The sequence below is a fragment of the Solanum verrucosum genome, unplaced genomic scaffold, assembly GCF_900185275.1.
Source record: "Solanum verrucosum unplaced genomic scaffold, falcon-dt-bn FXZP01000003.1, whole genome shotgun sequence".
In the NCBI taxonomy this organism is placed as follows: Eukaryota; Viridiplantae; Streptophyta; class Magnoliopsida; order Solanales; family Solanaceae; genus Solanum; species Solanum verrucosum.
Window position 1 is genome coordinate 444,321 of NW_026020120.1, and position 15,721 is coordinate 460,041.

General features: G+C 36.1%; 1 protein-coding gene across 1 annotated transcript; it reads left to right on the plus strand.

Annotated features, from left to right (window-relative positions):
* The first annotated feature begins 2,643 nt into the window (after positions 1-2,643).
* Positions 2,644-3,162, plus strand: LOC125825728 (auxin-responsive protein SAUR50-like). The gene has a single exon (XM_049505039.1). It carries the CDS (start codon positions 2,644-2,646, stop codon positions 3,160-3,162), a length of 519 nt encoding a protein of 172 aa, XP_049360996.1.
* The last annotated feature ends 12,559 nt before the right edge of the window (positions 3,163-15,721 follow it).

A 15,721-nucleotide genomic window follows, 5' to 3' on the forward strand; every position in this document is an offset into this window, starting at 1 on the left:
TTTTAAATATTTCTTATACTTTTTCATAGTTTTTATCTTTTAATATATTATTTCAAGTTTGAAACTTAGAATTATGAATGGTTCAATAAAAGAGTATAGTCCACAAATGATGGTAATTATAATAAAGCTTAAATCAAAATCAAAGTAATACTAATGCAAAAAGAAAATCAATTCAACAGTAAGAATGACAATAATATTGAATATTTGTTCTTTAGTTTTACATTGGTTTAGACAATTAAAATACATAATCTAATTTTAATTTTCTTTAATATTTAGTCATGTAACTAATACTTATCAAACTTATTTTAGCATGATTTAGTACTTTTAAATTATGATCATTTTTCATTATGATTTGTTAATTTGTAATATTTGTTTTATGCGATTTCATTATTATTTTTTGTTGTTGGATATTTTAATGTCATTAATCCTATCATATTTTGTGTTATTTTCTTAAGAAACACCTTAGATAGTTGTATTTTGGTAGAACTACAGAAATATTTAAAGTACAAGTAAATTATATGTTTGTATGATTACTTTACCGGAAAAACTCGAAAAGACCCAAAAATCCGAATACCCAAAAAAATTCCAAAAAACCCGAGGTTGAAAAATCCGAGTTTTATTGCTTTGGTTTGGTTTATAAATTTAAAAATCCGATACAAATGGTTTGGTTTGATATTTGAGAAATTCGAACCAACCCGGCAATGTACACCCCTAGCTGATGTATATAGTGGCTTGATTTCTTTTATGTGGTTGTGTTTCTTATTTGAATCCATATATTTGTGATTATTGAGGTGATTATATGTCATAGCGACATTTGATTTATTAAGATACTTCATCATCCCTTTTTATTGATATCCTATTGTGCACATGCATTGACATGAGATTGAGTATGAGTAAAGGTCTAACATGTGGAGATCGTCCGCACAGACACGTGGTGACTGTTCATGTCTGTATATGGACCTCGCGAGTCCCCCACGAGTCATGAACTCTCGATGTATTTTCAAAGAGTATCATGTATATACAGTTGAGAGAGTACTAGGCATTTGAGGCATATCATTTTATGGTGTCAAATTTATAATGTATATGCTAGAGATAATGGAGTGATGTTTCCGGATGTTAAGAGAAAAAAGGAAAAAAGAGATCTTTGTAATTAATTCAAATGATAGGAAATTTTTTAGAAATTATGTTATTTTAAATTCTGTAATTACCTAATTTTCGTCTTACGATCCATTAATTCTGCAAAAACATATAAACCCATAATCTACCAACAAATATCAGGAAGGAGGTCTCTAGAAGTGAAGATGAAGGTTGTTGGTGATGTAGATTATTTATGTTCATACATTACTATGAAACGTAATTTCAATATATATAAGTGGGGCAACATTGAAAGAAATGTCACAAATTTCAGCATGGTTGTTTTATAGACTTCTCTCCTTCCATACAAATTGTGTGCGCCAAACTAGTCTCCAAACTTTGGATACGGTTCTCGAATATTCTATGCAATTGGTGAGTTTGTTATCAATAAACTAATCCTTGTTTCGTTTCATATTTATTGTCAACATTATTAAAATTTATCTCAAAATATTTATCAATTTATAAAATTAAGATAAAACGTTAATTAACTTTGTTTTCATTTTATCCTGAATTTGATTTTTTAAAAGTAAATAATATTAATTACATTGAACAAAATAAAAAATATATTTTATTTACAACTTTTTAAAATGCGTGTGAAAGTAAAATATGAGATAGAGTAAATAGTATATTTATTTTTATGCAAAAGATTATATAGTATCAATAATAGATAATACAAGTCCGTAGTAAGCAGCAGCAATTAGAATTTGGTTTTATTTAGGTCCTTAAAGGTATAACATGATGAATTTGGTCTTTAATTTATTTAAAAAAGAGATCAATTTGGTCTTTAAGTCATATAAATAAAAATAATTACGCATCATTTACCGTGAAAATATGTGTACTACTGCACTTGAGCTATTCAATTACAAAACAAATGTACCTACGTATATTGTTCAATCCAATTCATTAGAATCGATCGACATCAGTATTTCTAATCCTAACTTAAAAGAGTGATGAAAAAAACTTTTGATACAGAAAGTAAAGCTTGAAAATAATTTCAACTATATGATGAATACATTTAATGGAATGTGAAAAAAAACTCAATTTTTGTGACACATTTTCTTTTAACCAATATAAAAAGAATGACATCTTTCATAGTTAACAACAATTTAATATTAACTTTCCATTTCACCTTTATGAGCTACACAAATTTTTATAGTTTATTTTACCTCATAAGTTTCATAAATCTTTCTTATAGCAAGACTAATAATGATCAAGTGTTCATTAAGCATGAACAAATGGTGTTGAAGTTATGTCTATTTTTATTTATAATTGGAAGAAGAGGTAGATGTGACTAGATAAAAGGGACGTTTCATAAGTGAATTGGAACTTCATTCACATGGTTTGGTCTCCCTAGACATACACCCAAGTCAGTCCGCATATATCACTATCAAACTTTATTTCTCAAGTGCCCTTCCTACTCTAACACTATATATAACCTAGCTAGGTACCATGCATGTTTAAAAAAGGTATCCAAAGTAACCCTACAAAAATAAACCCTAGCACCTTCAAATGGCAAACGCTAGAACAACTCATGAAAAGAAGAAGAATGGGATAGTGAATTTGAGAATAATGGTGAGGAAGCTACAAAAGAGTCTTCTATTAGGGAACAAGAAATCACATGCATCCAAACTCGATGAGCATGGAAATGAGTCGATCAACGTGCCAGAGGACGTGAAGGAAGGGCATTTCGCGGTTGTTGCTATGGACAACAATCACCTTAAGAGATTTATAGTTCCATTGAGTTGCTTAACACACCCTTCATTCTTGAAACTATTAGAACAAGCTGCTGAAGAATTTGGTTTTGATCATGAAGGTGCACTTACTGTACCATGTAGCCCAACTGAATTTGAGAGAATCTTGACTGAACAATGGGTGCAAGGAACTGATTCAACATCACTTCAACCTGTTAACTGGACCTCATGTATGGTCAAAAACCCATTAAATCAACCATTAAAAAAAATTTATCCTTTTTTTTTCTGTTCATGTACCATGTATTTGGCTGTTCTATTAATAATACTTTTTTTCTAATAACCATTAGTCATTACTGAAAATTGAACCTATGGCAATGCCTTTGTCCTAGAGGTCTGCATTCCATTCATGCTCTTGAATTAATTAATGTTTTAAATGATTCATATAGTTAACAACTTAAGCGGCTTTGTCCTGCTTCATTTTTCTCGCGAAACACCGATATTTGATATTGTTGACACTCAATTTGGGCCTAACATTTTCAAAATTCATAACTTTTAAGTTATATTTGTTCAATAGTTCAAAATACATCATTTTATAATTTTAAATAACTTTATCAATATTTGTCAAAATTTCAGGATTTTTTATCAATTAATTTTAATTACATTATTTTTTGTCACAGCCAGTTGAATATGTTCAAATATTTGTTCATTTTGATGAAATCGTTATTTCTGTTAAATTGCATTTTTTACATGTTATTAGTTACGTTCATCACATTTTTAATATTCATTATATTCGTTACGTTTGTTAATAGTCATTTTTATATTTTACACAGTCTAGAAATTCATTCAAAATATGGTTAAGATTTCATACACAAATATTTTATTAACTAATGGTTTTGGCCAACGACTTTAAGATTATGGTATTGTACTGTTTTCGATTTTCTATCTAAGTTATTTCTTAGTGATTAAATTAGTGGTGGTGGATAATATTTTAGGGGGTGCCTTTCAGATTTTTCTAGTCTTTACAAGTTTCTTTTAGTGTTCACAATTTTCTAGTGACAAGCACACCAAAGTTCCGTCGGAATCCAACAAGTCCATCGCCCAAAACCCCATTTTTTCCTTTCTCTGTTCTCTGCTTCCGTACCACCAGAGAACCCAACATAAAACGCGCATCCTTTTTCCGATGAACAAATTGCTAGAGCAGTGAGCTTCCACAACCAGTGAACCCACTTTTCCAGCCCATTTTCTGGCGAACTTCACAACCACCTGAAACTTCCAGCTGTCTAACTAAAATATAACAACAAACAGCCACCGTTCCTCCACCACCAATTGCCAAAACCACCACCAAAGCTTCTCTGTTTCTCTGACCCCCAGCAACCCACCGTACCACTCTCACACCACCAAATAACCATCCAACCTCCCCCCAAAACTCTACTCACTTCACAGTGAACACCAAACAACACCTCCAAACAGCTGCCATACGCAGACCACCAGAAACACCCAACAATCCAGTGGTTCCGGCAGCAGCTCCTATGAACCGGAGCAAAATAAGAAAAAATGAACCAGACACCTTTCCCTTTTCCCCCTTTCGATTTTTTTGTTTGTTTTTTTGCAGAAATCGGCCACCTCTCCGGCGGAACCACACAAAATCCACGTAACCAACAGCTGAAACGACCACCGCAAACAACAACGACCATTTGCTTGTTCCACTAGTAAGAACAGTTCATTTGTTCCTTTATTTTTTTAATCTTGTTAATTGCTCCTGTTGGGCTGATTTCATCTGCTAAGTATAGTTAATTCTCTAATATTATGGTTGTGTTTTCTTTTCCATTTTTATGTTGGATATTTTTATTCTTTGATTTTTAGGCTGATTTATTGCGTGTTGGGTCGGATTTACTATCTTCTTATGATTTATATTATAAACTCCATTGTATTGTTGATCCTTTATCATTAACATCACTGTTTGTAATTGTATGATTTTTACTACTATTATTAGTTATTTTCTCAAGTTTTTAGTTGACATTTGTGCCTGCAATATTACTCTATTTTCTTTTGGATTGTTTACAGGGTCTTTAACTATATTTTTGCTTCATTCACGCCTACTCCATTTGATTTGCTCGCTGCCTAGATTGGGTTAATGTTATAATTAATTATTGATGTCTTGTTTTATATTGAATTCGTCTATTTCCTAAATGGTGTGTTTTACTGTTTCTTTTAGCTTAGGTTTGATGTTATTTCTATATTGTTAATTAAAATTGGCTAATGAAAAAATCTCTCCATCGATTTTAGAGGCCTTCCCACTTTAAAAGATGGAGTTTAGTTTAAGTTCATATGTTTTAGATGTTAAAATTAGCCAATGAACAAATCTTTTCGTCGGTTTTCGAGGTCTTCTTATTTTAAAAGACGGAAATTTAGTTTAAGCTTATATCTATATATATATATATAATGTATGTTAAAATTGACCGATGAAGAAATTACCATCGATTTTCAAGGCCTCCCATGTTAGTAAGACGGATTTTATTTTTAAATTATTATTTGATTTCCTTTATTTTTATTCATATTTATTTATTACTAGCACTTTTACCAAGTGTGTTTACAGGTACACAAGGTTGCTTCCCATTGAAGCTATTAAGATGGAGTTCGAATTATATTTTTTAGTCATTATTGTGTATATTGTTAACGTTAGACAAACTTAGGCCGTTTATCATATTATTGATTTACTTTATTATTTGTATATATTGCATGTTTGTTTTACTTGCATATTGTTTTTATCTCCTCCTTAATTTGAAAAAAAAAACTTAATTTAGTCGGGACCCACAATTGTTTTTACCTTCCCTTCATAATTACTTGAACCGTTACCTAGAATCTAATGGTTTCGTAGATCATTTAATTGGTTTCCTAGTCCTTTCCTAAAATTAGGTGGCGACTTCTTTAAAACTATTTTTTTTCTTATTTTTTTTGAAAAAATGAATTAATTGATTATTGTTTGAGTCACTACGATATTTCTCCTTATTTGAATAAAGTAGAGATGTAAACAGACATGACAACTTTTTATGAAAAAATGAAGAGTCATTAGCTAATGATTTAAGGTGTGTTAGGACACCATTCTAAACTAAATTACGGTTAACTCTAATTATTTGTCAACACACGTCATCACATTAAATACACGACTTGACTAATTACATAAAGCTAGATGACGTGTTAAACATACAAGTGAGAAGATCAAAAAATTTGAGACAAAGTTGTAATGACCCTCTAGGTCATTTCATCATTTTGAGCGTTTAGAGCGTTTTTGTAGAGACCTCAATTCATTTATGATTTGTTGGGACTGACAATTCGGTCGACGGATCGTTCGTTTTGATTTTGTGCAAGTTTTCGTAATCCAGCTTTTTAAACTTGAATGGTTGACTTCAATAAAAACATCAGGAAGATGACCTTAAAATGTAATTCTGATGGTTTCATCAGCTCTGGAAGGGTTATTTTAGGCTAGGGGAATGCTTTGTTCGGGGCCAGAAACTTTTGGTGTGAGTTTGTTCCATTAGGCGTTTTAACATTGAAGCTTATTCCAAGGGTTGACTTTGATCAACAATTTTGGTAAACCTGCTCGGATGAGATTTTTGTCAGAGTTATCTTCGAAATATCGAGTTTGGTCTAGAACGACCTTCCATGCGGTTTCCTAGGCTTCCTATCTCATTTTGAGCCTTCTTGTGATTTTTAGCTTAAAATGAAACGTAGGTGTGGAACCCACTTTGCATCGAAACGACCTTGCATGGAAGTTTTGATGATTCCGTTGAGTTCGAAATGTTAAATTTTATGGGGTAGAATATTTTGTTTGTGAGCACGGGGTTATGAATGAATCCAGGACACCGCATCGGATAATTCAGAGTTTGAGTAAAACAACTGAAGTGTTGATATCTGGTGCAGACTTTAAGCAACCAGATATTCAAATTTTAGCGACTCAATTTTACTTTTAGCGTCCAGATTCAGGTATTTATATCCAAAATTTTTAGCTTTCATCCCTCATTTTCAAGAGGCGATTTCTCCCAAACTCGAGCTTTGATTTGAGTGATTCGAAGTCCTCTGCATTCATTGGGAGTGTGGATACTTGGTTTTGTGTTTAGAAGTTGTTAAGAAACCTTTGTTTGAGGTACATATGAGCTCGAAGCTGCTGCATTAGCTTGGTATTCTTGTTAATTTTGCATGTTGTTGTTGGGCTGCTTTTGGGCATCATATTGTGTTCGATTTTGGAACACAAGTTTGAGATGTAGTTTAAGACCTTTTGATGGAGTCACTTTCGAGATTACCAGCATGGGTCCCACATTTTCATTTTGACTCAATTTTTGGTCCATTTCCAATTGGTTCGATCCTAGTGTCAAAACGTCTGTAATGACGTTGTGATTGATAATTTGATAGTTTGGTGGTGTTTGGAGGTATTTCGGATGTGGAACACAAATTTGAGATGTAGTTTAAGACCTTTTGGTCTACTTTCTTGATTGAACTTCTTAGATAATACCTAGCATAGATTTTATGTAATTTCGGATGGTATTTGCCAGGTATTTAGCTTTCCTCTTGTTATTCCATTCTTTCTTGATTTCGTAGGAGCCTTAGGCTTATTGTGGGTGTTGGGATCCTTAGTTTAGACTGTGGCTTCGCTTGTGGTGTCTTGATCTTTCTTATCCTTGTTAGGATTGATTCATGGTTGCTTAGACTAGGCTTGACATTAGATGCTTTTGGTTGTATTTTATCAGCTCGTATATATATTTTGCTCCCTTTATGGCTTGTTTTGGGTCATTCTTCTTGCATTGATGCTTGTGACATTGGTGGCTTGTCAGAGCCGTAGGTTGGTCCTAGTTGTGCTCAGTTCAGGACTAGAGTGGTGTGATTGGGGTAGGGCATTGTCCCTTGAGTTTTCTCCCTATTTGTTCATTTGAAATTTCTTCTTGCTCTTTATGCTTGTACATTAGCGGTGGGCATGTTGTATCCCTATTGAACTTATGATTATACTATTAGGCCTGAGACTGTATGTGAGGACTAGTTAGATCCCAAGTTAGTACTCTCTGCTTTTGTAGCATGATTTCATTGGCGGTATATTTATTTAATTTTGAGTGCCTTGTTTCAATGCTGGTGATGGCATGCATTGCGTTATTTGATTGGCATATTTATCGTTCATGATGAGATGCTATTTTACTTGGTTTTTATACTAAACTGGTTTTAACGAAAGTCGTACCACCATGATCATTTGACTTACTGACTATTAAGATTACGAGGCGTCAAGGACGTGTTCCATTTTATACTTGAGATATTAGAGGCATCTAGGATGTGCTCAGTTTTAACTTGACTAGTCTGGCATATATGATGCTTTTGGTCTAGCTGGTGCCCATTAGAGTTTACTGGTTGGGTAGGTGGTCCCATTATTGATTACTTCCAATTTGAGGCTGATGCTCATGGTTCGAGGAAGTTACTTCCAGTTCGAGGCTGATGCTCATGGTTAGAGGACATTATCTCTCATCTGAGGCTGATATTAATGGTTTGAGGTCGTTATTCCTAGTTAATGTCTGATGCTTTACAGTTTGAGGCTGTTACCTCTGGTTTGGGATTTGGATGGTTACTGATGGTTCTACCGCTCACTTTATATTCATATGTAATAGCTATCACCAATATACTTGTTTGTTGTTTCTACCATCACATTTTTGGGTCCGGTTGGGATATGTTTGTTGTTTGTACCTTTTAGGCTTATGGCGGTCCGATTAGGTTATTGTTTGACTATATTATGTTCTCTGCTATTGTTTTATTGTTACCTTGTAGGTTTTGACTTTAGAATTGTGGTGGTGGGTCCTACTGAAACTAGGTAGTTGACTTGGTATCTTAGTTGCTTACGATTAGGTTATTGGCCTGCGATCTAGGTACGTTCTTGACTCAACTTCTTACCCCTTGTTTCCTGTTTCTATTCTTTATTTCCTGTCTGTTTTAGTATCTCTTGTTTAGTTACTTGTGTTATACTTTCCTTATTACTTGTTGTTTATGCTTGTGTTATCTTTTGAGCTCAGTTGGGCGTTGCCTACTGAGTACCATTTATGGTACTCATACAACACAACTGCCCCCTGCAAATTGCAGTTAAGTTATCACCATTGATTTGGAGTCGTGCAGAGAAGCCTGGGGTCTTGGAGATTAGGGTGAGCTCCTTACATCTGGAGCTACTGGTTTTCGTTTGTTTTTGCTAAGCTTAGTCTTTATATTGTATTTAGAGAGATCTTGTTCTTGTCTTGTATTTATTAAAGAGTTCTACTCCTATTTTGGATTTGATTCTCAACTGCTAACTAATGCCAGGTCTTGGTATGGTTTCTGCATGGTTTTGTTGATTATCCTTTCTCCGCTTTGTTCTTAGTCTTACTTCTTGTTTTTGACTTCCACTTGGTATTTCGTTGGTTATTTCTCTAGACTAAGGCTTAGGCTTACCTATTGGTGGGGTGTAGTAGGTGTCATCATGACCGAAGAAATAGGGTCGTGAAAGTTTGGTATCAGAGTTCAAGGTTGACCCATATAATTGGTATGACAACAAATGCCCAGTAGAGTTTTGCATATTGGTATAGAGAAGTATGTATCCTATCTTCGCAAGGCTATAAGGCATTCTCAAGAAATTCTATTTTTGACTCTTATCGTGTATTTTGATGTTTGGGTAATTAAAACACAACTTCCAATGCAAGTGTCTACGATTGTACAATAGTAAAGTAACCCAACCAAGCGTTGGGATCGTTCCCACAATGAATGGATTTCAAAATTAGTAGAAAAATAAAATTTACTTCTAATTAGTCATAGCTAAAAACATTATCAAATGGAAACATGTTAAATCAAAGGGGTGACGCAAGCGTCAATTATCAATGGGGGTTTGTCACAAGTAAATAAAAACAACAAAACTGCAAAGAGTACTAATCAAGGAAATAGGGTTCTTGGATGTGATAGGAATACGAGATAAATTGAACTATTGAGTACATGCTTTTGATAATAAATCTGTTGAATATTTGTGACTAGGCTAGACTATAGTAGGGGTAAATTCTCTCTCGAGCAACTTACCCCGAATCAAATGGGTTCCTCTCGGACACCCACTTACCGCATGAAAAACAACCTTTGCCTTAGCCCACTCACTCTCTTGAGCTGAGTGTGTGGGAGAAGGACTAGGGTTCACTCTCTCGAGCTGAACCTCATGTTGACCCAATCCCACCGGCCATCAATTTAGTAGTTTTAGTTTTACGACCTCTCTCTTGAGCAAGCCGAAAACACAAAGGTAAAATCGTATTTGCAACTACAATTTCATTAAGTTCCACCACAACTACTAAACGAAATCACATCTAAACAAAAACTAAATCATCACCAAACAAGACCCAACAGATAATCTAACCCATATTCACAAAATCACACCCAAGAATTGAGATTTTAGCTACACATGTAAAAGAGATAGAAATTTATACCAATATGAGTTTGCATTCAAATGGGTATGAAGATTTTAGTCTCAAAACAAGCAAAGAGTGAAGAATCCACAAGACCTAAGTCCAAATTCTTTGAGTTGAAACCCTTTGAATCTTCAAGTTCTTCAAAACCCTCTCCAAACATAGAACTCAAAATTCTATGTTAAAAATTTCTATATTAAAAATATGATATTAGCTAGAACTCTCAACGAGTATTTATAGCTTTCAAAAGTATGTGCTGAAGCGGATCATTTGGCGTCGTTAGTCAAAATCGCCGATCAACTCGGCAATCTGCCCTTTGGTAGGTTTCATCACCGTCTTGCTCTATCTGTTAGCATCGTCGTGTTTTGGATCATTGGGCAATATAGTACTGCTTCGCGAAACTGCTCGGCGACACACCGACTACTCCTTTTCACCACCGATTTGATCCCTTCTTTCAAGGCTCAGGACACTAGAACAAAATGCGAGGATAAGACCTTTCTGTGACTCGCCGAAAGGGTTCGGTGACTCACAGATCTTCATTTCTTTGTTCTTTCAGCTGTCTTTGTTCCTTTTTTGCCCAGTAGTGTCCATGCTTTCACTCAAACTCCAAATAAGTGAAACTTAACAATTTTCATCAAATATTGAGACAAAATATGCATTTGAGGACACTAATTCTATCAAAATATACCCCTAAATGAGTCTAATTTGTGGACTCATCACCACCCCCAACTTAAACTTTTTCTTGTGCTCAAGCAAACTCAAGCTCAACCGTTCCAAAAGGAGGCCTCGAACAATGCTACACAAGACTCAATCATGAATGCACACAACAAGACTCAAGTTACTTATGCAAAGATCAAATGTGCGCTCAAAGATTCAAGTTGTGACTCACCAATATCAAAGAATCTCATGCTCATAATACTTGCTTCAAATGCAAGTTCAAGCTCAACCAAAGTGTTCAATGCCCTCACACAAGGAATGATTCTATTTTCACACACAAAGGTTTAATCATTTAAAGTTCTAGAATCAAATGCAATGCTCACTCTCACAAGGAAGAGCACAATGCATGCTTTCACCCATAGGTTTGCCCATATTTTTCGATCAATATTTGTTTTAGCTCACTCAAGATCAAAAAGGTCTTTCAAGGTTTGTAATGGGGTTGAGTGCAAAGGTATGGTCATTTAGGCTCAGTGACTTTCATCCTCATGAAATGTGGTTTTCACAACACTTCCTTTCCTTTTCCTTCATCATTCTCTTTAGTGTTCATAAGTCATCCTATTATTCACTTTCCATGGATTGTTTGGAAACCCCATTTCTTTTGTACTTTATTCTACAACATTCTTTTTCATTTTTTTTATATTGAGGGGTTCCATTTTTCTCAAAACCATGGATAAGAGGGACTTTCTTGCACCTATTGATTTACCTTTTCTTTTCACCACACCCCCAACTTAGGCTTTTGGCCTAAGTTGGCTCTTCAACTAACCATAACTTCATGAGGATTATGGGTAATGGATAAAGAAAGGTTATGATTTCATCAAGTTTCTTCCAAAAAAAGGTAAGACTCAAGGGGTACAAGAGAGGTTCACACACTCACAAGGTTGGTCACAAAAGAGGTATTTGTCAAATTGGCTCACACTCTTTAAAGTTGCCTAATATCATTTCAAGAGATAACCTTACTTAGTCGATCGGACCAACGGAGAAGATTCTAGGATCTATCATGCATGGTTCGAAGTAAGCTCAGCACACTAGGCATTGACACTACAGTCAAACAAGACTCCACACTTTCGCCAGTATGCAATGATCATCACAAGAGACATTCAATACTAGGTTAGTCATAAAGAGATGCAAAAAGTTCACATATTGTCTATGCAACTTCATTTGGCCTCATCGTAGCCGCGTATTCATGTTCGTTCGATTGAGAGCACTCAAGTCATCGATATTGTTCAGAATTGAGACTTAAATTTTGCAAAAGAACAACCACATTCAACACACGAGAGGTGGCAAAATTTTTTGGACGGGTCAAAATCATTTTGCAATTTAAAATAGAAGGAGCCACAAGCTCAAACATCCATAGAAACAGTATTAACACAAAATTATAGCTCACAACCCAAATACTCAAACAAAACACGATTCATGTAGTAGCACACAAAAGGTGAGCCTCACCTTACCACAATTTAAAAATATTTGTCCTTAAATGCAAATGAAATAAAGTCTCCAGACAGAGAGGGAGGTAAAGAGGGGATCATGTCTAAGAAGTTGCTCCATCTGTCTGGGCATCGGTTCTCGGAGTGTTGTCATTCTGACTCTGGTTTTCATGGTTTGCGTTTGCCTTAGTTGGTGCAGCGATATTAGCCTTAGCCATATTGTCCAAATCGTGAGCTACTCCTAAGGCATTTATCGCGTTAATGAACCCTCGAGCCCACGAAGGGACATTAGGGTCAATGGGAATCCTCCTACTGGAACTGGCTTTCTTGTTCTTGCTCCTTGCTTTGGGGTGATCTGTCGTCCCCCCTGCATCTCTTCTGGAGTTTTGTGCCCTTATATGTCGGGGTGGCATATTTCCTCCCGCAACCTTTGGTCTGGCCATGTCTGCAAAGCTTTGAGATAAAGTTAGAAAATATTTGACAAGCAAACCAAAGACCATTAGCTGCAGGCAGACTTAATAGTCCATTCGGAGAGTCGTCGAATACTTTCGGCGAACAAAGGGGTGTCCGTCGAAAGTTACAGTGCAGAAGGGATTAGGGATGCAGACAAAGGGTGAACAAGAAGACTTTCGGTGAGTCGTTGAATGCTTTTGGTGACCTTATGCTTCTCGCCGAAAGGTACCCACTACACATAAAACATGATATCAAAGGCGAGGTAGGGCAACTAGGCGAACCGCTGAGTGGTTTGATGAGCTCTTCTCAGCTCGCCGAAATGACTCATCGTGCCTATTATCAACCAAACTTCTTGAAATCTGCCCTGCGACCCCCGAAAATGCAATTTAAGCTCTTACAACACAAATCTGACTAAGACTCGTAACATAAAAGCACTCCCTATTGCAAATTAATTTAAGTTAATGCACTAGAAAGTGAAATTTCACCATTAAAGCAAGAGTTATTGATTAGGAATAGGCAATTAAACAATCCGATCCAATTAGAGAGGCCCAACAGAATTCAACAAGATTAACAAATTGCAAATGAGTACAATTTCGACAAAATGAACGCGGGGTTTGAAGTACCAATTTTTAATGCCGATCAAATGGATGTTGAGATGCTAGGAAGAAATGTAATCCAACTCGTAGCACAATTCGATACTAAAAATACTCCACCAAAAATGCAAGATATGTCAAACTAGAGTGCGGGTGTGAATTTGGGAAGATGAAAAAGTGAGGGAAAGGGAATGAGTTTGAAATTTTTAAACCTTTAGCTTGAAAAACCGTCCGGTTTTCATCCATTCAGCGACATTAGTCCCAATCGCCGAACTATTTGATGTAACGCCAAGTAGTCGTTTGCCTCGCCGAAGTTTACAGAACCTCCATGTATTGTGGGAGTCCAAACGGCGGTCTCCGTCGAGATCACTGACATGATTGGAGTTTTGCCAATAATTTCCTAATGTCACCGAGTTTTACAGACTCCAATGTAAATTGGTCTTGAGTCTAATGGCGGTCTGGTTCGGAGTCACCAAACCCTTCCGTAATTTACGAAATGGACATGTGACTCGCCTATATGCACTTTTTGTTCACTCTCCACACTTCCATCTGCACAATCAACACACCATTATTTTACCATAACACGAATAAAAAGCAAAAAGAAAGGGTTTTGGGTTGCCTCCCAAACAACGCCTTAGTTAACGTTATGGCATGATGCAAGTCCACCTTCAAACCTCATTATTGGGGTTGACCATTGTCACGACCCAAGCCTAGGGCCTAGATGTGACATGGCGAATGAGGAACCCGAAGGAACCCCAAACAAGCCTCTCAAACTTGTCATCACACTTCATCGGTCGCGGAAGTACATTCAACATTAATTAACGGGAAATAGGGACTAAGGGCAAACCATTTGAAAATGACATCATAGAACAAGAGTCAAGCTCATTTACAAAATACTTGTCCAATGCACACCTCTACATACATAGATAGGACGGGGCCATGACATACTACCGGCTCCCCTCATAGTCAAAATACAATTGCAAGCTAAAGTCTCAAAACATAGGAGTAGGAAACATAACATAGCCCTCGAATCATTGAGGACTCACCAACAACTCGAATAAGCACCGTACTAGCCACGTGAATGGAGAGAAGGATCAAGAGTAGCTCCGGTCCCTACATGGTGACATCATGTAGGCAAAATATGCGTTATTACTTGGAAGGTACTAAGTATGCGGGGTGCAACACAACAATAGACAAGGACACAATCGAAATACAAGAAATAGTTTCATAGGCATTATGAATAACAATATGAGGATGCATGATCAAAGTGAAGTCAAAACATGTTTAAGTAAATCTATACTAATAGTAGATATCATATGTGTATGCATGATCCAACCAATCTATAACCCCAACTTAGGATGGGGGATGCCGTTCACACCCGGACACCCTGGTGGCAAGGTATAAACCCCTCACATGGTTGATGTTGGTCACACCCCAAGCATCCTACGTGGTGAGATATAAACCTCTCACATGGTTGATGTTGGTCACACCCCAAGCATCATAGGTGGTGAGATATAAACCTCTCACATGGTTGATGTTGGTCACACCCCAAGCATCCTAGGTGGTGAGATATAAACCTCTCACATGGTTGTCCGGTTCTTTTCCCCCGGACCGGGCATGGTCATGCAACACTTTATATAGGAAATTCCCATTAGGCTCTAATGCAATCTCACGTATGGAATGAACATATACACAAGCTTAGTTTGTCATCAACACATCTCTGGATTTCCATACATCTCATAACTCAAGCTTTAAAGCATCGATTCATCAATTCTCCATAGTTGGACATTTTGTCAAACACCTTGAAGGCATGTAATAGAATCAAAGAGCATGGAAAATAGGGTAGTAATTATGCAGCCAAACCAGTGAACAACCTACAACAACACCTTTTTAACACCCACAATACCACATGAAAATCTCCACATCCATTCCAAATTTAGGTTCAAGTTCTAGAGTCACAACATGCTCAAAACAATCACTTTTCATGTTTAAAATTCAATGTGCAGGAAATTATTACAAAGAACAAGACTAATTTATGAATCTTAGTTTAAACCATGAATTAGTGAGTAGAATAGAGTCTAGGCACTATGGGTGGAAGGACCCAGAGTTCAACACCACATACCTTGAGTTTTTATGAAGGTCTTGAGAGTGTCTTCAATGGAAGCTTGGAACTTGGAGCAAGAGTCTCTCTAATCTTGAGGAAGGTTTTGGATTAGGGTTCTTGAGAGAACTTGAGAGAAAATGTGTCTAAGTATGGGAGAGGTGTT